The sequence below is a fragment of the Nicotiana sylvestris genome, chromosome 1 (assembly GCF_000393655.2).
Source record: "Nicotiana sylvestris chromosome 1, ASM39365v2, whole genome shotgun sequence".
NCBI lineage: Eukaryota > Viridiplantae > Streptophyta > Magnoliopsida > Solanales > Solanaceae > Nicotiana > Nicotiana sylvestris.
In genome coordinates, this window is record NC_091057.1 from 142,242,237 (window position 1) to 142,263,397 (window position 21,161).

Genomic DNA, 21,161 nt, shown 5'->3' on the forward strand with positions numbered 1-21,161 from the left:
ATGGATGAGCCAAAGTCTGTGACTGAGGCTTTATCGAGCCCTGGAAAAGATGAGTGGATGAAAGCAATGAAAGAAGAATTAGAGTCCATGAAAACCAATGAAGTCTGGGATCTAGTTGATCTTCCGCCTGGTCATAGAGCCATTGAGAACAAATGGGTTCTCAAAGTTAAACATAAAGCGGATGGGTTAATAGAAAGGTACAAGGCACGATTGGTGACAAAAGGCTTTACTCAAGAAGCTGGAATAGATTATGAGGAAACATTTTCACCAGTTGTGAAGTTTACCTCAATTCACTTACTTTTGGCTATTGTTGCACGTTTGGATTTGGAATTACATCAAATGGACGTGAAGACAGCTTTTCTCAATGGAGAACTGAACGAAAAAATCTACATGGAACAACTTGTAGGCTTCATCGTTAAAGGCCAAGAAAAAAAGGTCTGTAAATTGAATAGATCTATTTATTGTCCAAAGCAATCTTCAAGGCAATGGTATTTGAGATTTCACAAGGAAATGATCTCATATGATTTCACCATGATCGATGAAGACCATTGCATTTATGTGAAGAAGTCTAATGGGATGTTTATAATTCTTTATCTTTATGTGGACGATATTTTATTGGCCGAAAACAATTTGGAGTATTTGAAAACTATCAAGTCATGGCTTTCAAAGTCATTTGACATGAACGATATAGGCGAGGCAGACTATATCCTTGGAGTTAAGATCCAAAGAGACCGTCCCAAAATGTTATTGAGTCTATCTATTCAAGAAACTTAGATAAAGAAAATTTTAGAACATTTTCGCATGAATGATTGCAAATCCATGGATACTCCTATAGCGAGAGGTGAAACTTTAAGCCTTGAAATGTGTCCCAGGATTGAAAATGAAAAGGAAGACATGTCTCGAGTTCCATATTCAAGTGTTGTCGGGAGCTTGATGTACGCTATGATGTGTACTCGCCCAGACATTTGTTATGTCGTAGGTCTGGTTAGCAGGTATCAATCCAATCCTGGAAGAGATCATTGGAAAGCTGTGAAGAGAATATTCAGATACCTGAAGGGAACTGCAAATTATTCACTATGTTATAGTGGAAATGGTTTATACTTGAGAGGATATACAGATGTTGATTGGGTTGGTGATCAGAATGATAGAAAATCAACATCCGGTTATGCCTTCTTACTTAATGGTGGTGCTATATCATGGAAAAGTAAGAAACAAACCTGTACAACCCTTTCAACGATGGAATTTGAGTTCGTGGCTTGTGCATCTATAGTACAAAAAGCTGTTTGGTTGAAGAGATTCTTTGAGTATTTGGATATTACAAAGAACTCTCAGGGTCTCATGACTCTATATTGTGATAGTAAAGCGGCTATTGCATATACAAAAGATCCAAAGTATCACAGCAAGACCAAACACATTGACATCAAGTATAACTTTGTAAGAGACATGGTAGCAAGTGGAGAGATAAATTTACAGTACATTCCTACGCAAAGCATGATAGCTGATCCTTTTGCAAAGGTGATATCTAGAGACCTGTTTGAGAAACATGTTATGGCTCTAGGTTTGCGAAGGATATGAATATATTTATGTATTGTAGAACGACTTAAGTATTATAATACACTCATCAATATTTGACTCTTGAATTTGTGCTTATATCGCGTGTGCATGTGATGAATATTTTGTTAATAAAGTGTGTCGAACAAGTCGCGAGATTGGCTCTCTCACACGAGCAATCGCCTCTTACATTAAGAATCGTGAAGAGACGAGACCTTATAGAACCTTGGATAATGTGAGGTTATATTCACTTGTAGAGGTCGGTCATGAAAACTAATCAGACTTATGAATTTTACAATTCGATTATGACTTGTTTTGTAAGCCAGATGGAAGTTTTTCTAAGATGATGGTTTGAGGATTATTGAAGTGAGAAACTTAGGTTAGAAATTTGGAGGTGTCTAGACCAAAATCTGTACGGTGTTGAATGATTAAAAGAATAAGAAACACGCGCCAATATAAGGTGAGAACATCGTAACATGTGTTTCATACCACGTGTGCTATCGACCATGGGATAATGGAAGAATGAATCCCTGCTTCTTCATTGTGTGAGATCCCAAAGAAGTTATATCAACTTTTATAAGAATACCCTTTGATCTTTTACTGTCTCTCGAAGTGCCAATCAGTGTTGCTACTTTAGCATGTCACTAATAGCCATGAGTGATTCGCAATGCAATGCATGTCTAGGAAAGCAGCTGATTTGGAATGGAAAGATTCGAGTAGAAAGGGAAGACGACTAAAATTTAGTAATTTAACCTGTATTCATTGGTCGACCATTACACTTACCATGAGGGTATTGGGTGTAATTGTGGATACAAAGTTCAACATGAACTCGAGTTCGCCTCTTTTCGAGGATGAGGGATCGGATAACTAGCTACTAGAATAGCCAATAATGTCTGGGGTATTGCGAGTAATAATAAGATCCTTATGGTAGTAGTAAATCCTTTCCGCGTGTGATTGGATTTCTACATAGAGCTATTAAACAACCTTAAAGGGATGAAAAATATTATGGCTCTTAATGCTCGCAGGTCGCACGAACTATTTGCAGGTATGAATTATGTGTGTTGCTTTCACGGTAGTTACTAGTTTGGATTTAGTCCACCTATGCGAAGTGGGAGATATTGGATATAAGGTTTGGGTCGTGGGTCGCCCTTGTGGACTGACCCGACCCGTTTTAAAAAGAGATAAAACCTAAGGAGGTTATACGTATGTTTTATAACTCCTAAAACTACCGCACGTTTTCTTTTGAGAGACGTGGGAACGTGGAGTGGTGGTTTTCATCGGTAGTTCTCCCCATCTCCTCTTCTCTATATACTTCTCTTCACTACAGACATTCAGTAGTGCAAAACACTGAAAATGAAGAACACAGTGAACTTTAGGCATTTAGTTTGTGAACAAAAACTCTGTTTCCTGGAGATTCAGAATACGATTTGGTGCAATTCTTTTGGTGGCGAGTTCAACGGTTTCTGCTGCATCAATAAGGTACACAATTCGTTGTTCTCTCCCCTCGGTTTAATCTATCACTATCTATCTTATTCTACAATTAATACCAGATAAAAAGTATTTAATTTGCTACTTATCACAATTAAATTTAAATTTGGAGCATTTAACAATTGGATTTAACCTTTATGACAATTAAAATGCGATTTGTAAATCTCCACTACCTTGCTTTTGGTGAAAAAGAAAGAAGCACCTTTGTGAATTTTGTACACAACTCTAGATTGAGATTTTCATTCATTTCCACTACAAAGGAAAATCTTCTTAAATGAAAGTTTCTGTATGAAAAATTATGCAATTCATCATCACAACTAAAAATGAGAATCTTCTTAAATGAAAGTTTCTGAACGAGAAACTATACAATTCGTCATAATGATTTTGTTTTGTTGACATTATTACCAATCTACTCACATTAATCATCAATTACATCACTTCTCCTTCATTTTTTTTACTTAATTTGCAATAAGTGACCAATTTGTCTGGGCACACCCATTAAGTAAATACTAAATTCTAGACAAAAATAATAGGAAGACCGGCGTGATAAAGTGACACAAGTATATGTGTCATTTAGGCAATTCTGCCCCTTTTTTTTTTTTTTTTTTTTGTTTTTTGGACAAGCTTTAAGCACAAGCTTGTTCACAAGAATCCTTTTAATATTTGTGATTAACAAGCAAATCATGGTCACATGTACAACTTTGTAACTCATTTTAATCAACCATATATACACACGAATAAGATTTTTTTTATGTACATAAATGAATGTGTTCTCATCATTTTTTTTTCCGCCCATACATCCTTTTACAATTGATAAATTTTTAATACATAATTTCCTTGACAGAATTGAAGCTCTTTCCCCCAATATTTTCGAAGCTAATAAAATTTTTGTAAGTGAATTCTTTCTAAGGGATTTTGTTTAAAACTAATTCATTAAGCAAATCACCTTAAAATGTATTACTACTATAAATCGAACTAAACATCACTAAAGGAAAAAAAAATGACTGCTGGGATAAAATAGGACTAGAGTATTTAGTGGGCGTTTGAACATAAGAATTGTAAAATTCCAAAAAATAAAGTGAAAAAAAAAAATTCAAGTGAAAATAATATTTGAAAATTAGAGTTGTGTTTGGACATGAATATAATTTTGGATTGTTTTTGAAGTTTTGTGAGTGATCTGAATGAAAATTTTGAAAAATAGTTTTTTGGAGTTTTTCAAATTTTCGAAAATTTCCAAAAATCATCTTCAAGTGAAAATTGAAAATTTTGTGGCCAAACACTAATTTTCGGAAAAAATAAAAAATAAAAATAAAAATTCTTATGTCCAAACGGGCTCTTAAAATCGAACTTGAGAAAAAAATTTCCAATAATAACTTCCATTTTTTTTTTTTTTAACAAATTCATCGCTATTTCCAGGGCAAAGCTGATATTTAAATCCCCATTCCAAACAAACGTTCCCTCCCCCTTTTCCCAAAGGCCCGAACCATCCCCCGACACTTTCTCTAAATAGGCAAAAGTCACTCTCCTTTCTACTGTTGGGAATAAACCCCTTACCAAAATAATATTCACGGTAATAAAGCGGAATAATAATGTAGCACCGAGATACGGTAATTAACAAGAATAAAAGAGTAACAATGACACCAAAATTTTTACGTGGAAAACCCTTCTGAATAAGGAAAAAAAAACCACGACCCCGAGAGGAGCAACTGATATCACTATAGTAAGGAATTTTACAACTTTGTAGGTCGGAGGTAAATACTCCAAAGACCACTACAACACTCAAAAGAAATAACCCTCTTTTGATATTCCCACCTCACTACAATATCGCTCACTCTCTATTTTCCTCACAGACTATTTTCTTATACCTTGTCTGTGAAACCTTACTCTTTCTTTCTCTCTTTGTTGGTGTGTAGAAATGAGAGTTGAAGCTCTCCTTTTATAGCCAAAGCTTCACCCTCTAAAGCCTACAATATTTGACAATTTACACACACTTTTCACAATTCAACAAAGTTGGCTACCAAACCAAAGAAATTCAACAAGGTTGGCTACCAAACCAAACTAATTCAACAAGGTTGGCTACCAACCAAACCAAGTCAACAAGGTTGGCTACCAAACCAAAGAAAACTCTTATTAGGCACATGCCTAATACTTCTTCAATGAGATGGACATCATCAATCTCCCCCTCCAGTCTCATTCATCTAGAGGAGGTAGCACTGTCTTCTAGTTTGAGTGCATGCCGACAAGTTCTTTGCATAGCTCGAACTTGTTCCTTGGTACCACCTTGGTCAGCATATCTGCGGGATTCTCACTTGTAGAAATCTTCAAGACTTTTAGAGATTCATCATCTACCATTTCTCGAATCCAATGATATCTCACATCAATGTGTTTGGTCCTTGCATGGTACATAGAGTTCTTGCTAAGGTCTATTGCACTTTGACTGTCACAATAGACGACATACTCCTTCTGATGCAATCCAAGCTCTTGAAGGAATCGCTTGAGCCATATCATCTCCTTGCCAGTTTCTGTAGCGGCAATGTACTCTGCTTCAGTTGTTGAAAGTGCAACGCACTTCTGCAACTTAGACTGCCATGATATAGCTCCCCCTGAAAATGTAAATAAATATCCAGTAGTAGATTTTCTGTTGTCAATGTCACCTGCCATATCAGCATCTGTATAGCCCTTCAAGATTGGATCAGATCCTCCAAAGCACAAACAATCTCCCGTGGTACCTCTCAGGTACCTGAGTATCCACTTGACTGCTTCCCAATGTTCCTTTCCAGGATTTTCAAGAAACCTGCTGACAACACCAACTGCGTGAGCAATATCAGGTCTAGTACATACCATTGCATACATCAAGCTTCCGACTGCTGAAGCATAAGGAACTTTAGCCATGTTCCCTTTCTCCTCCACTGTTGTAGGACACATCTTCTTACTCAACTTTAGATGACCAGCAAGAGGTGTGCTGACTGGCTTAGCATTCTTCATGTTGAAGCGTTCTAGTACACGTTCAATGTACTTCTCCTGAGATAGCCACAACTTTCTACTTGTTCTCTCTCGAACTATCTTCATCCCTAGAATTTGTTGTGCTGGGCCCAAGTCCTTCATATCAAATGACTTGGACAGATCTCCTTTCAACTTTGCTATCAACCCCTTGTCTTTTCCTACAATTAACATGTCATCCACATACAACAACAATATAATAAAGTTATTCTCAGAAAATCTTTTGAAGTATACACATGGATCAGAATAGGTCTTTAGGTATGTTTGACTTTTCATGAATGAATCAAACTTCATGTACCACTGCCTTGGTGCCTGCTTCAATCCATAAAGACTCTTATTCAATTTGCACACCATGTGTTTCTTTCCAGCTACTTCAAATCCTTCTGGTTGCTCCATATAAATCTCCTCTTCCAAATCTCCATGAAGAAATGCAGTTTTCACATCCAACTGCTCCACTTCAAGATCTAGGCTAGCTGCTAAGCTCAAAATTGTTCGAATAGAAGTCATTTTAACAACGGGGGAGAAAATTTCGTCAAAATCAATACCTTTCTTCTGTTCGAAGCCTTTAACCACCAATCGAGCTTTGTATCTGACCAGCTTGCCATCTCCATCTTTCTTGAGTTTAAAGACCCATTTGCATTTGAGTGGTCTTTTACCCTTTGGAAGTTCAACCAGCTTGTATGTGCCATTTTTCTGGAGAGATTCCATCTCTTCTTGCATAGCTTTCATCCACTGGTTCTTTTCTGGATGGGACAACACCTCCTTAAGACTTTCTGGCTCCCCCTCATCACTGATGAGGACATACTCTGTGGAAGGGTACCTGCGTGACTCTACCCTTGGCCTCTCTGATCTCCTCAGAGGTTGAGGTTGTTCTTCTCCCTGAGTGGGGTGCTCCACTTCCTCGACACCTTCATCAAGTTGCTCCCCCTGCTCAATAACCTCACCAGGTTGCTCCCCCTGCTCGGCAACCTCGTCGGTCGTACTTTCTGCACTTGTGGGATTGTTAGAAGTAGAAGGAATAGTAACAAAGTTAGGAATTATACCATTCTTCGCCTTTTCTGACATATCAGCAGCAGTTCCAACTTCACTTTCTCGGAAGACTACATCTCTACTTCTGATGACCTTCTTCTTTACAGGATCCCACAGTCTGTACCCGAACTCTTCATCTCCATATCCGATAAATATGCAGGGAATAGATTTATCATCCAGCTTTGTTCTCTGCTCTTTTGGTACATGTGCAAAAGCTCTGCAACCGAACACCTTCAGATGCGAGTAGGACACCTCCTTGTTGGTCCAGACTCTCTCTGGGATTTCAAACGCCAACGGAACTGATGGACTCCTATTGATCAGGTAACAGGCTGTCTGAACTGCTTCACCCCAGAATGACTTAGGCAGTTTAGCCATTCTGAGCATGCTTCTCACCTTCTCCACAATGGTGCGGTTCATCCTCTCGGCTACGCCATTGTGCTGTGGGGTTCCAGGAACTGTCTTTTCATGTCTGATCCCATGACTTGAACAATACTCTTCAAATTCCCTTGAAGTGTACTCACCTCCATTGTCACTTCGGAGACGCTTTAGCTTTCGACCCGTCTCCCTTTCTACTAGAGCATGAAACTTCTGGAAAACTTGAAACACCTGATCTTTGGTTTTCAAAATATAAACCCATAATTTTCGTGAAGCATCATCAATAAAAGTAACAAAATATTTGTTACCGCCCATTGATTCAATTTCCATTGGGCCGCAAACATCAGAATATACTAAATCAAGTATATTCAATTTTCTTTCAGACGATGTCTGAAATGAGACTCTATGCTGCTTACCAAATAAACAGTAGTCACAAGGTTTTACCGTTGTACCTTTGGCATAAGAAATGAGTGATTTCTTGGCAAGAATCTGCAATCCCTTCTCGCTCATATGACCCATTCTTTTGTGCCACAAATCTACAGAAATCTCATCTTGTGCCGCGTTCAATTCACCTTGGCATATTTCTGCATTTGTCCTGTACAACGTGCCACGAGCAACTCCCTTTGCAATCACCAATGATCCCTTAGTGAGTCTCCACTTTTGATTTGCAAAATAGCTCTCGTATCCATCTCGGTCTAAAGCAATTCCCGAGATCAAGTTCATCCGTAAATCAGGTACATGCCGCACATCCTTTAGAACCAATGTGCATCCGACATTTGTCTTGATACAAATGTCACCAATCCCCGCAATCTTTGAGTAACTTGTGTTACCCATTTTCACTGTGCCGAAATCACCTGCTACATATCTGCAAAAAAGATCTCTTACCGGTGTGGCATGGTGAGATGCCGCTGTGTCAACCACCCATTCCGACTCTGAACCTGACAGGTGCATGCATTCCTCTTCCTCATTTATAAAGAGGACAACATTATCATTATTTTGCACCATGGCGGCTGTGTTGTCGTCATTCTTCTGGCCACTGGTTTCACCTTTGCCCTTCCTTGGATTTGGGCAATCTCTTTTGAAGTGACCTGGTTGATTACAGTTGTAGCAATTTCTGACTCTTGATTTGGATCGGTTCTTTGACTTCCCACGAGCTCCGGATCTACCATAGTTGTTCGAACTCCTTTGATAACTCCTGCCTCTACCTTCTGTGATGAGAGCCTGTCCTTGATTTTCAGGCTTCTTTCTCATCTTCTCATTGAGTAGAAGAGCCGATGTGACATCTTTCAACTCAATAGTAGTCTTACCGTGCAGGATGGTTGTTGCCAAGTTATCGTACGAAGATGGCAACGAGTTCAATAGCAAGATGGCTTTATCTTCTTCCTCGATTTTCACTCCGAGGTTGGCAAGCTGTGTGATTAGTCCGTTAAACACATTTAAATGTGACAAAAAATTCGTACCTTCACTCATGTGTAGGGCGTATAACTGCTTCTTCAGGTACAATTTATTTGTCAGCGTTTTGGACATGTATAGGCTTTCCAACCTTGTCCAAATTCCTCGTGCAGTGTCTTCATCAATGATGTTATTTACCACATCATCTGATAAGTGCAACCTAATTGCACTAGCAGCTCTTTCATCCAAGTCAGCCCAATCCTCAGCTTTCATGGTATCAGGCTTTTTGGAATCAACATCTAGAACCTTGTGTAATCCTTGTTGGATGAGCAGATCTCTCATCCTTCTTTGCCATGTTGAGAAACCGTTATCTCCGTTGAATTTTGCTACCTCGTACTTTACTCCGGACATTTTTATTTTTTCACCAAGTATAGTACTACCGACAGTGAATAGTATTTCAGTGAACGAGCAGAACCCGTGCTCTGATACCAGTTGTTGGGAATAAACCCCTTACCAAAATAATATTCACGGTAATAAAGCGGAATAATAATGTAGCACCGAGATACGGTAATTAACAAGAATAAAAGAGTAACAATGACACCAAAATTTTTACGTGGAAAACCCTTCTGAATAAGGGAAAAAAAAACCACGACCCCGAGAGGAGCAACTGATATCACTATAGTAAGGAATTTTACAACTTTGTAGGTCGGAGGTAAATACTCCAAAGACCACTACAACACTCAAAAGAAATAACCCTCTTTTGATATTCCCACCTCACTACAATATCGCTCACTCTCTATTTTCCTCACAGACTATTTTCTTATACCTTGTCTGTGAAACCTTACTCTTTCTTTCTCTCTTTGTTGGTGTGTAGAAATGAGAGTTGAAGCTCTCCTTTTATAGCCAAAGCTTCACCCTCTAAAGCCTACAATATTTGACAATTTACACACACTTTTCACAATTCAACAAAGTTGGCTACCAAACCAAAGAAATTCAACAAGGTTGGCTACCAAACCAAACTAATTTAACAAGGTTGGCTACCAACCAAACCAAGTCAACAAGGTTGGCTACCAAATCAAAGAAAACTCTTATTAGGCACATGCCTAATACTTCTTCAATGAGATGGACATCATCATCTACGGTGTCTCTGTCTCAAAATTAAGGCTGCGATTAATATTAGGGACCTTAATGTTAGCAATTTAATTTGTTCCTCAAACTCCCTCCACTTGTCACAAATCTTTACTAAGAAAGATCACCCTCCCTTCTCTTAGGGTGGTGGGGAGGGGGAGGGGGTAATGGTGTTGTGAAAAGTTTCAAGAATGATAAGATAGAATTTATGATTTGGGATAAAGGGGTCTTTAATAGAATCTTTTCTTGAATTTTTGGACAAACATGGATGACAATTAATTACTAGTAACAAACACACATTTGTTGAGGTTGTTTTCTTATTTGACTTTATACATGGCTCTAGTAATGCAGTTTCGGTCCACATTGGTATTCTTACGTTGGATTTTGTCCTCTATTCAATTGCTCTTCTTATAATCTTCCCTTCGACTCTCTGTTTCGTTTCGGCTGATGATAGACTCTTAACATATTTTGTGAGTTCCTTGTTTCTTCTATTCTTTTTTATTTTTCATTTGGATATTTTCTGTTTTGAAGGTGAGCGTTGGCGTAACTGAAGTTGCTGTCAGGTGGCCACCGGTTCAAGTCGTGTAAATAGCTTCTTATTAAGGCTCTGTACAATAGACCTTTGTGGTCCGGATTCAAGCCGTGGAAATAGCTTATTGCTAGCGGGAGCTTAGTGCACCGGGTTGCCCTTTTATTTTCCCTGTTTTATGATTTGATCGTAGTTTTTTTTTTTCTTTTTTCTTGTTTATGATGCAGAGAAGGAGAAAGCTGTAAGTTTTCGCGTTTGTGTAGAGCAATTGTCTTTGCTTTTGTGTTTCATAGCGTCGCACCAACTTGCATGCAACTGGACTATTTTATCGGGTACCTCCTACATCCCACTCGTCTACAAAAAAATAATCTATACTCTTTGTCTTTCTTACCTTAGGGCCCTTTTGTTCTTAGCCTGTAATCTGTATTTTTTTTGGGAGGGTGGGGTGGGATGGAGTGGGTGGCTGGGTGGGGGTTCTTTTCCGGGTGTGGGGGGTAGGGGTTGTTTTTGGTTTTTGTAATTTTTTGAGTATAAGCTGACTGGATATGATTTTTTACACAGGGCATGGTTGTAATTTAGAGAACATCTTGTGCGGTGCTTATAATCAGTAAGTTTCATTAATCTATTCAGCATTGCTTATTGGAGTACAAATTTTAATTTCCTTGTGTTTGTTTATGTGAAATCAGGAATTTTTGAAGGTTCTTTTTTGGTAAACAAGAAACTAATATTATTACTGCTAAAGTTTACTGCAGTACATAGCTTGATTTGTCTAGGACACATAATACCTAGGCAATCATTTTCATAATTAGATGATAAAGCAAGAAAAAGGGTACATCATAGAACATTAAGCTTTCACAAACTTCTAAATTACTCCCATGTTTTGCTAGTCAGCTAGTCAGCCGGTCGCTTGTTGCCTTCCGTTAGTATTTGCTTTAAATCCGAACTTCTTGCCTCAAGCATTAACCACCTGCAATCCATTTGAATTCTTGGTTTTGGGATTAGTTATATTTTCCTTGATGCAAGACCAAGGAAAGCATAAGAGGAAAGATTTCAAAATCTTATTCTGTTACTTTGTGATTTGATATGATTTGGATAATTTAAAACTGCTAAGAGAATCATTATGGATGCAGTACATACCTCAGAAAACAAAGCTGTAGTTTCTGCACAGAAGAATCTCTCTTCCTCAGTTTCTGTTCAAGGTGACATAAGCTGTATTCCAAAGAAGTTGTGTATGACTTGTTCCTTTTTTCTTCTGATTCTGATGGATTATCTTCTGGAAAATACTCGTTGTAGACTTCACGTTGTTTGAGATGGAAAATGAGAAACATAATGATTCTTCTCCTAGAGGAATTATTGAAGCGTGCATCAGAAACCAGGAGAATGACTCCGATTCTCCTAAAGCTAAACCCTCAGGGTCTCACTTCTGCTTGTCAAATCCACGGATGCCCTCTCGATGGCACAAGTTCTTCAAAATGTGGAAGAGGAGCTCCATCAAGAGACTACCTACCTTTCCACCTTTAGCCGTTCCGAGGATATCGAGAAGGAAAAGCAGAAGTGTGAGGGAGAATGTAGCAACAGGTTTCTGTCACTTCAAATCCTCCTGGAAGAACTTCAGCCTATCTGACCTGAACAATGCTACCAATAATTTCAGCGAAGGTTTGTAATTTGGTTTAACATCTCTCTCTTATTTTGCATTCAGGCTAATACATTTCTATGATTATATTTAATACTCTTTCTTGAGCATAAATGTGTATCCTAGAGTTGATCTCCTTGTTTGACAGAAAACTTGATTGGCAAAGGAGGGTATGCTGAAGTTTATAAGGGTTGTTTGCCTGATGGTCAGCTTGTCGCGGTTAAGCGCCTCAATAAAGGTACAGCAGAGGAGCAGGAAACAAGCTTCCTATGTGAGATTGGTACTATAGCACATGTAGACCATCCTAATACCGCAAAGATGGTTGGTTATGGAGTGGAAGGAGGGACATACCTTGTTCTTGAGTTATCTTCTCAAGGGAGCTTAGGATCGTTTCTTCGCGGTCTGTCTCAAAAGTTCTCATTACAAGACAAAATTTCTCTTCTTGTAATGGATGAACTTTCCTTTTCTGCTTTAACACAAGGTACTTGCCTGTTTTTGTCTTTTCAGGCTCAAGGGATAAACTAGATTGGGCTGCTAGGTACAAAATAATTTTTGGTATAGCAAATGGCCTACTTTACCTTCACGAGAATTGCCAAAGGCGGATTATACACAGAGATATTAAAGCTGATAATATTCTACTTACGGAGGATTTTGTGCCTCAGGTACTATACTTGCATTTAAGATTGACAATTAAGGGAAGAAAAGATTATATCCAACATAAATGCTGAGATCATCTGTGTTGCACAAGTAGTTTCCATAGTTGCTCTACATATATATGTTTTTTCATATTAGCCTGAATGCTGTGAAGAGAGATGTTAAAATAGATTACGTACCTTCGCTAAAATTACTGGTAGCATTCTTCAGGTCAGTTAGGTGAAGTTCTTCCACAATTATTTGAATGGATAGAAACCTATTGGTACATTTTCCCTCACACTTCTGCTTTCCCTTCTTGATATCCTGGGAACAGCTAAAAGTGGGAAGGAAGCTAGTCTCTTGATGGAACCGCTTCAACATTTTGAAGAACTTATGCCAGGGATAGGTAATAGTGAATTCGACAAGCAGATTTGAGAATCAGAGGGTTAGCTTTAGGTGAATTAGAGTCATTACTCAGCTTCTTATGCATGCTCCAATAACTCCTCTTGGAAGAATATATTCTCTGCTTGTGTATGGTCAAAAGCACTTAACTTAAGACTGACAATTAAGTGCTACACAGTAAATTTCTTAACTTTGTCGGTTAGGAGACCTTGGCTCACAAAGGGTTGGATGTGATTGTTGGTTTGTGGTGGATTTGGTTAGTGATTTATTGGTGGTGGGCTTTGATGATAACTTCTTCTGAGAAAGCTAGTATCAGGATGGGGAAAGGGATATAGAGAGGTGCAAAGATGGCAATAAGTGAAATTTAGTGGCAGGCCTGTTTATTGTCACAATAAGTGGTGTAGTAGTGAGGAACGGGATATAAAGAGGAGCAAAGAGAGAATGAGGTAGAAAATGGATGAGTACATTTTATGTCTGATATATCTTATGTACTGCTGACGTTCAAACACGCGTTTCAAAACTATTTTCTCGAAGAAGGACACGCTTTCATAAAAGAGGCTCTATAGATAACAGAGCTGGATACTTAAGAAGAAATATGATTCGGAATACTAGAGAATGTGTGGCGTTTTATTAGTTATGGAAAAAGTTTCAAGGTTGCTCACCTTCTGTAGATCTCGTATTGTGGCAATGGAGGCTTGCCTCACTACTGATAACCTTCAGAAAAGAGGGTTACCCTTATGCCGCAGATGCTATGGCAGTTACTTTTCAACTTTGAATGCTCAATGTCTGGGAATACATGGAAGTTTTTGAGGCAAGAGTTGGAAGAAAGTAAGAAAAGAACTCAAGATGTTTTGAAGACAAGCAAAAGTCAGTCAAGAGGATTAAGATTGTATCTTGTTATGTCAATTCTCCTGTGGAATATGCAAATGAGGTAGAAACATTACTTGAATTTATAGAGTCCCTCTAAGTTTAGACGAGGGCTACACTTTTGGATTTTTGCTCACATGTATAACGTTTATGTGATATCACATGTATAACGTTTATGTGATATCACATGTATAACGTTCATGTGATACTCACATGTATAACGTTCAAATGATACCTCACGTGTATAACGTTCATGTGACCTCACGTGTATAACGTTCATGTGATACCTCACATGTATAACGTTCAAATGATATCTCACATGTATTATCAATCTTTTATGACATTACCGGTTAAGAAAGAAACAAATTCATGTGATATCTCATATGTGTAATCTACCCTTTATGAATATAATTATTACCGGTTAAGGAGAAAAAAACAAATTCATATGATATCTCTCACATGTATAACGTTCTAAAGTGTAGATAATATTCCAGCACTACTTTTATGTCGTTTATGAATCTAATTATTACTGTTTGAGAAAAGACGAACTCATGTGATATCTCACATGTATAACGTTCAAAACACATATTTCAAAAGCATTATTGTGAATAAATTTGAATAAAAGACACACTTTCATAAAAGAGATTCCTTTGGTAGAGATTAGCAGGACAGATAGAGAGGTAGTGCATGAGTGGGGACAGGGGAATCGATAAAAACAAAGATAGCAAGAGTTAAAAATGGGTTAACATTCAAAACACACAAGACGGGACAAAGAGAGGTAGTGCATTCGTGGGAAAGGGAAATAGAAAAGTACAAAGATAGCAAGGAACTAAAAATATATGAGCACAAACTTATGTGAGACACATTGTGTATAACGTTCAAATCACGTGCTTCGAAAGCATCCTTTTGAACGAAAAATAGTTTTCATAAAAGAGATTCTTTTAATAGAGATTAGCATGAGAGGTGGCCGAGAGAGGTTGTATATTAGCGGGAAAAGGGAAACAAAGAAGAAGAAATATAGCAAGAGTCAGGGGCGCACACATGAACTTTTTATAAGCAGTGTCAATATTTTGAAGAATTGAGCAAATGAACAAATAATTGAAACAATATCATATTTAAAAAACATAGTTCAAATTATATTAATAAAACATAATTCAAACTATGTTACTACAACTCACCTCAACAAATTCTCCTTTTTTAGAATGTATTCATAATAACCTACAATACACTTATCTTAGACATTTTTTGTGAGCATATGGCACCTTTGCAATTGGCTTAAAGGTTTAGTTGATACTTTTTCTAAAAAAGGTCAAGGGTTTGATTCCTTCGGACTCGTATCTTTTCTAAATGATAAATTTAAAGTTCCAGAAATTAAGAGGGTAGCGCGGCTCGATCTCGCTACCTGCATTATGGATTTAATGCACTCAACCACTGCGCTAAGCCGCACTAATTGTCAAGCGATGTCAATTTCTTTTTATTTAACTGTTTTCTATTTTATTGCATATATAGATATTATTTAGTAAACTTTTCGACCAAGCCCTATCGGACTAAGGTAGGTACACCCTGCCAAGAGTAATTAAATGGATGGATACAAACTCATGTAAGATATATCGGTACAAAACACGTGTTTCAAAAGCATGAAATACATGCTTTTTATATAAGAGAGGTATGTATTAGTGGGAAAATGGAAATATAGGCCAAAGATAGCAAGAGTTAAAAAAGGTATGGGTACACATTCGTGTGAGATGCATTGTGTATAGCGTTCAAAACACATGTTTCAAAAGCATCCTTTTGAATGAAAGACTAGCTTTAATAAAAAAGATTTCGTTAGTAATTAAAGCATAGAGTTAGATGGCTGTTCTGGCTAGGTTTTAGAACATAGTTTCAAAACTAGTGCTGCCCAATTTGGTTGTTTTGTTGATAAGGCTTATTTACAAGCTAAAGCAAAATTCTGTTGTTTTTGCAGTGATGTCAAAAGTGAGACGTGTAGATACACGCCCAAAGGTCTTCAGGGGCTATAAGTTTAATGCACAATTGTAACACAAGCTTTACTGAAGTAAGGCGAATATGAAGAGGGGGGGGGGAGTATTTATGTAATCTAAGAAAAAATATCTATAAAGATAACAAATAATATGAGTAAATGAATTGTAGAAAACTGCAATCAAGCAAAATATAAAAAGTAAAATCATGTCAACCAAGTCCAAAAGTCAGTTTAAATTTCTTTCGATGCAAAGATACAGTTGTAAGTTTATACTTCAAATTTAATGACTAGTTCTAAACTTTTAATTACTAAATTTCAAAGTTTCTCTTCTTGATCGCCAAGATATAATGCATAATGGTCGTTTCAACAACTATTATATCGGTTTGCCAGCTTCATTTTGTATAGTGCCATGGACAGGACCTATGGGTGTTGACGTGCATGCCTTAAGACCTGGCCGTTTGCCCCGAACCGCTGTTTAAGGGATGCGAAATACCTATTGTGCCACACTAAATTTCAGGGCTTAAGCTGCTGTGATGATATTCAGTGTTTGTGAAAATTTTGGTTGTCAGCATTTACTAGTTTCGCAGTCACACTTGAACTCCTTGACACAATGATAGCCTCTAGAAACCGATGTGTGTGTCTGTGTATAATAGGTAGCCTATCTAAAAATATTTCTAAGAAATAAAAAGTTAAAAACAAAGTTTGATGATGATTGTCATTCTGTAAGTCAGTGCCTTCTGAGTGTAAGAGTGTTTGTCTATTAAGGTCATTCATTTGACTAATAACAGACATGAAAATATCCTTTATTCCAGATGCACACATGTGAGAGATCTTTGAAATTAGTTTATTCATTGTTTGTGATTTGAATTATTTATATATATATATATATATATATATATATATATATATATATATATATATATATATATATTAAGACAATTTTTCCTAATTGAGAGGTTTTTTCATGTATGTAGTTAAAATAAGGTAATGCACTTGTCATGTAATGTAAAGTACTTGAGATGTACCTCCACCAGAAAGCAGTTCAAAACTAAATGGAATTTCTACTATTTACATGAGAAGAAAATTAGTGAGTGGTATGGATGATTATCGAATTTCCTTTCGTATACGCTAGACAATGGAAGGAAGTCAAGTCACTGGTAGTTTAACATTTCATGTATAGTATATCATATGATGTTTTGGCTCCAAGATAATAGTAAAGTTAAACATGTGTTTGTTTTCCATGAAGTAGAGCCCCAGGTTGTCCTGGTAATCAAATGTTACTCATTGGACTATAAGAGTGCGAATCATAGACATGTACTGATGATCAGAATTCCGCATTCTCCATTCTGTTTTTTAAAAAGACAAGATATTGAAGAACATGAGCCTTTCTTTTATGCTTAGCAGCTAAGAGGATATTCATGGATGGAAGTGCTTCGCTGATGAAAATTTGAAAAGATTTCATGTCATCAAATTTTCCGAGATCTTTTTTACAATGTAGTAGCTTTCCATCTAGTGTAGGTGCAGAGGTACTTTTCCTTGACATAATCATTTTAATGCATGAATCTTTGTTTCTTGAATGAATGATGATTATAGAAATTTATTAATTAATTTACAGGTGTAAGTTAATAAACCGTCCGAAACGATCGTTTTTAGTTTGGTTAAGTTGTCCTCCATGATACAGTCCCATTTTCTAGCTTGGCATTTCTAAACGTGGAATTTTTATAGTGTTTGTTAGTGGTTTGCGACATCCTTTGTGAATCTAGTGTTTATCCACTTTTCTAAGAACACAGATCTTCATTACTGTTAGGATGATATAATATTCATATTTGTATCATACCATTTTGTGTTCCGAGATATCTGATCAAAGTTGTGGTACTGTATGGCATCCTATTCCTGGAAAACTGTGTATATGACTATATGACATGACGAAGATGTATTAGAAACATATTATACTTTACACTACCTAACGTAATAATGCATGAAGGAATTTACATGAGAATGTGCAGGACATGGACGATCTTTATATTTCAGAATGTATGCTGGAGAAACCTGATAGATAAAAATTTCATTTGTCCCAGGATTAGAAAGAGAAGTCACACTTCCATCTTCTGTATTTAGTTTTATATATTAAGCACAGTTCACGCATAAACCAGTCTGATAACTCAATTGCACTGGCGGGTTAAGTTTGAATGGTCCAATAGTCATGATCAAGAGAAATTACTGGCAAAGAGGTTCTACTTCTCATTTTAGTCGGTTAAAGTATTCTTTGAGTTCCATGCAATGTAGTAGACACTATGACTTGAGTGTAAGTTGTTTGCTGCAATTTACCCTTGATTATTGCCTATTCTAAGCATGTGGACATATACTAACGATGATCAGCAAATTGTGGATGCAGATCTGTGACTTTGGCCTCGCAAAGTGGCTTCCCAAAGAGTGGACACATCATAATGTGGGCAAGTTTGAAGGCACATTTGGGTCTGTCGGTCACTGAAATCTGAATTGAAAGCTTTGAAAATGTCTCTATATCTTCATCTACTTTGCAAGGAGATCTAATGCATTCTTCTTGATATTGTCAGTTATTTTGCTCCCGAGTATTTTATGCATGGCATTGTGGATGAGAAAACCGATGTATTTTCTTTTGGTGTGCTGCTATTGGAGATAATAACTGGAAGACAAGCATTAGATGATTCACAGCAGAGCCTTGTGCTTTGGGTACTTTCTCGTGTCAAGTCTTAAAATCATATTCTTTATTATCTAGTTCAAGAATACATCCTTACCATACGAGCATACATGTATTCAACTGTAGGCAAAGCCTCTGCTCGATAAGCATGACGTGAAAGGACTAATTGATCCTGTTCTTGGTGATAAGTTCAATCCAGAAGAGATGCAGCATGTGATTCTAACAGCTGGCTTATGTGTAGAACAGAACCCACTTATGCGGCCTCGAATGAATCAGGCAAGTAGTTATTTTCTATCACGCTGATTTCCTGTTGTTCTGCAATTCAAGCCATTTTTGTATTATAGAGGTGCCTGTCCTTTTGCTATTGTATTCTTCTATCTTTTTCCACGGGACTAGGGACTCGCTAACTTTTGATAAGTTTACTAGATTAATTCTCAAGGCATAAAACTTCCTCTTGGGGCACAAAATGTAGAAATACAAAAACTGATATTCAATCGTCTAGTAAGAAAAAGCATTCAATCGTCTATCCTTTCTTCTTGATATTTGAAAGGATGAATTATTCTTTAGAGGTAAAAATAGAGGTTACAATTTGCATTTGTAGAGCCATAAGGAGGGTAAAGCTACGTAATGCATTTAATTATCTAACCCATAAAACAAGAGATAAGAAGAGAATATTTCAATATATCAAGTGCATGTTGTTGTATGCATTTTATATAGTAACAGAAAAGAAAATGCTGTAGTGTGCATCTTAGGTGAAAATAAGTAACCTGCTGACATATAGAGGGCTGCACATCTGCTTGTAGGCATAGGAAATTAGGAAACTAATTCTCAAGAATGAAAAGAGAAATTTTCTTGATTGCAATCACTTGTAAGAAGTTCTCTGTTATGTTAATTACTAATTTCAGTAGACATATTGTCTTTCTTTTTCTATTTTTACTTTTCTTTTAGATGGTAGCGGAAGTCTTTATGATCTTGGTAGAGACCTACATAGCTTTCAGATCAAAAGGCATCCTTACATCGCTCACCTCCACCAACATCTCAATTGAATATATATGCGTTCGTTTTTTAGAATTCTTTAAAAAAATCTATCTCATTACCTATCCAGCATCACGGCACCTCTTTCAGTGTTTTATCTTTGGTGTTCTTTCTCATTTCACCTAACTTTGATTCATCTTTTCAAGAAGAACACAATGGCTGAAATTGTTGGAGCAGCTAGTACTTCTGTGCGACTAATCGTCCTTGCATTAACCAAGAGGAAACTTGTCCAGATCAGTAACAATGATCCTTTACTTATTGCAGGTTATGGTCCTGCTGAGAACTGATGGCGGCTACAATAAGAAATGCTTGCGAAGGACATATTCAGAAGAACTCATGGATGCAGCCGAGTACAACTCGACAAAATGCTTGCATGATCTTAAACAGCTTAAGCTAAGAAATTCAGTTTCTGAAGACAACATAAAGACACCTTAGCAGCTTAGCTAGAATTGGTAATCATTTTGTTGCATAGTTTAGTCACAGCTTAAAGGAAAATTAAGTTTTTTGGGTGTGTTTTTTTCACCCTCATATGTACTTTCAGATAATCTTCCCTGTTTTGCATGGAATTTGAGAAAGAGGTAGAAAGGCCCTCACTCATTCAAATGTCATGGGAAACACAGTGCACTGTGTAAACCCTCAGTCCATGTATATATTAGACATATGGAAACTATGTTTGTAAGTTAAATGGTTCAAAGTGCATTTTTTTATTTAAACGATAGTGTTTGGGCCAACTTGTGCACACATCGACTATTCCACTAGATATCCGTCACCTCCCATTAGCGCATAGAAACTGAAAGAGCTTAACTGTTCATTTCGATTTCTTTGTTTTCTAGTTTTCTTGTTTTTTGACAGTACAGAAAAATAGGAATAGGGAGCCACAAAAAAGTACATTCTCTTTTTTTGTTTTCAACAGATATCCAGACTAAAAAGCTAATGTCTAAAATCTCCTTCCAGAGATGATTGCTGAATAGCAAAATAAGGAATTTCTCTGTAGATGGAGTGCAAAAGGGCGAAAATCGATTTAGCCCGTTGCCAAAACTATTTATATTAGGCAGCTAGCCCGTCACCAAAAGTGTATAAAATTTGTATATTTTTTGTAATTTGTCTTGCCCATATTACCACCCTGTAATATGAAGCCTTGTCCAGTCATATTTATTGTTTACTTTTTTCAGCCATATACATAGTTTACACATTGAATATACACAATTATACATATGTACTCCCTCCGGTCCACAAAAAGTGATCAATTTGCTTTTTTGTTTTGGTTCAAAATAAGTGTCCATTTATACAATAAAGAAAGAATTTAATTTGTTTTTACAAAATTACCCTTATGTATTTATCCCTAAAAAGTTTTCTTACACCTCACATTAAATATTTAATTAAGAGTAATGTAGTCATACTAGGTATTTTTGTATATAATTTAGTATTTTCTTAATGA

The 21,161-nt window shown here is 36.9% G+C and overlaps 2 protein-coding genes and 1 long non-coding RNA gene across 3 annotated transcripts; 2 read left to right on the forward strand and 1 right to left on the reverse strand.

The window, feature by feature from the left end:
- The first annotated feature begins 819 nt into the window (after positions 1 to 819).
- On the forward strand, positions 820 to 1,575 carry LOC138875477 (secreted RxLR effector protein 161-like). Its single transcript, XM_070154308.1, has one exon. It carries the CDS (start codon positions 820 to 822, stop codon positions 1,573 to 1,575), a length of 756 nt encoding a protein of 251 aa, XP_070010409.1.
- Positions 1,576 to 11,274: 9,699 nt separating this feature from the next.
- LOC138886906 (uncharacterized) lies at positions 11,275 to 11,793 on the reverse strand. Its single transcript, XR_011405866.1, has 2 exons — positions 11,630 to 11,793; positions 11,275 to 11,459 (listed from the first exon to the last, which is right to left on the reverse strand). It is a non-coding gene; the product is annotated as an uncharacterized lncRNA (long non-coding RNA).
- On the forward strand, positions 11,526 to 20,460 carry LOC104212530 (receptor-like cytosolic serine/threonine-protein kinase RBK2). The gene is made up of 8 exons (XM_009761824.2): positions 11,526 to 11,691; positions 11,786 to 12,148; positions 12,274 to 12,525; positions 12,633 to 12,787; positions 18,404 to 18,483; positions 18,585 to 18,720; positions 18,815 to 18,964; positions 19,988 to 20,460. Exons 1-8 carry the CDS (start codon positions 11,613 to 11,615, stop codon positions 20,156 to 20,158), a joined length of 1,386 nt encoding a protein of 461 aa, XP_009760126.1. The 5' UTR covers positions 11,526 to 11,612; the 3' UTR covers positions 20,159 to 20,460.
- Positions 20,461 to 21,161: the final 701 nt, after the last annotated feature.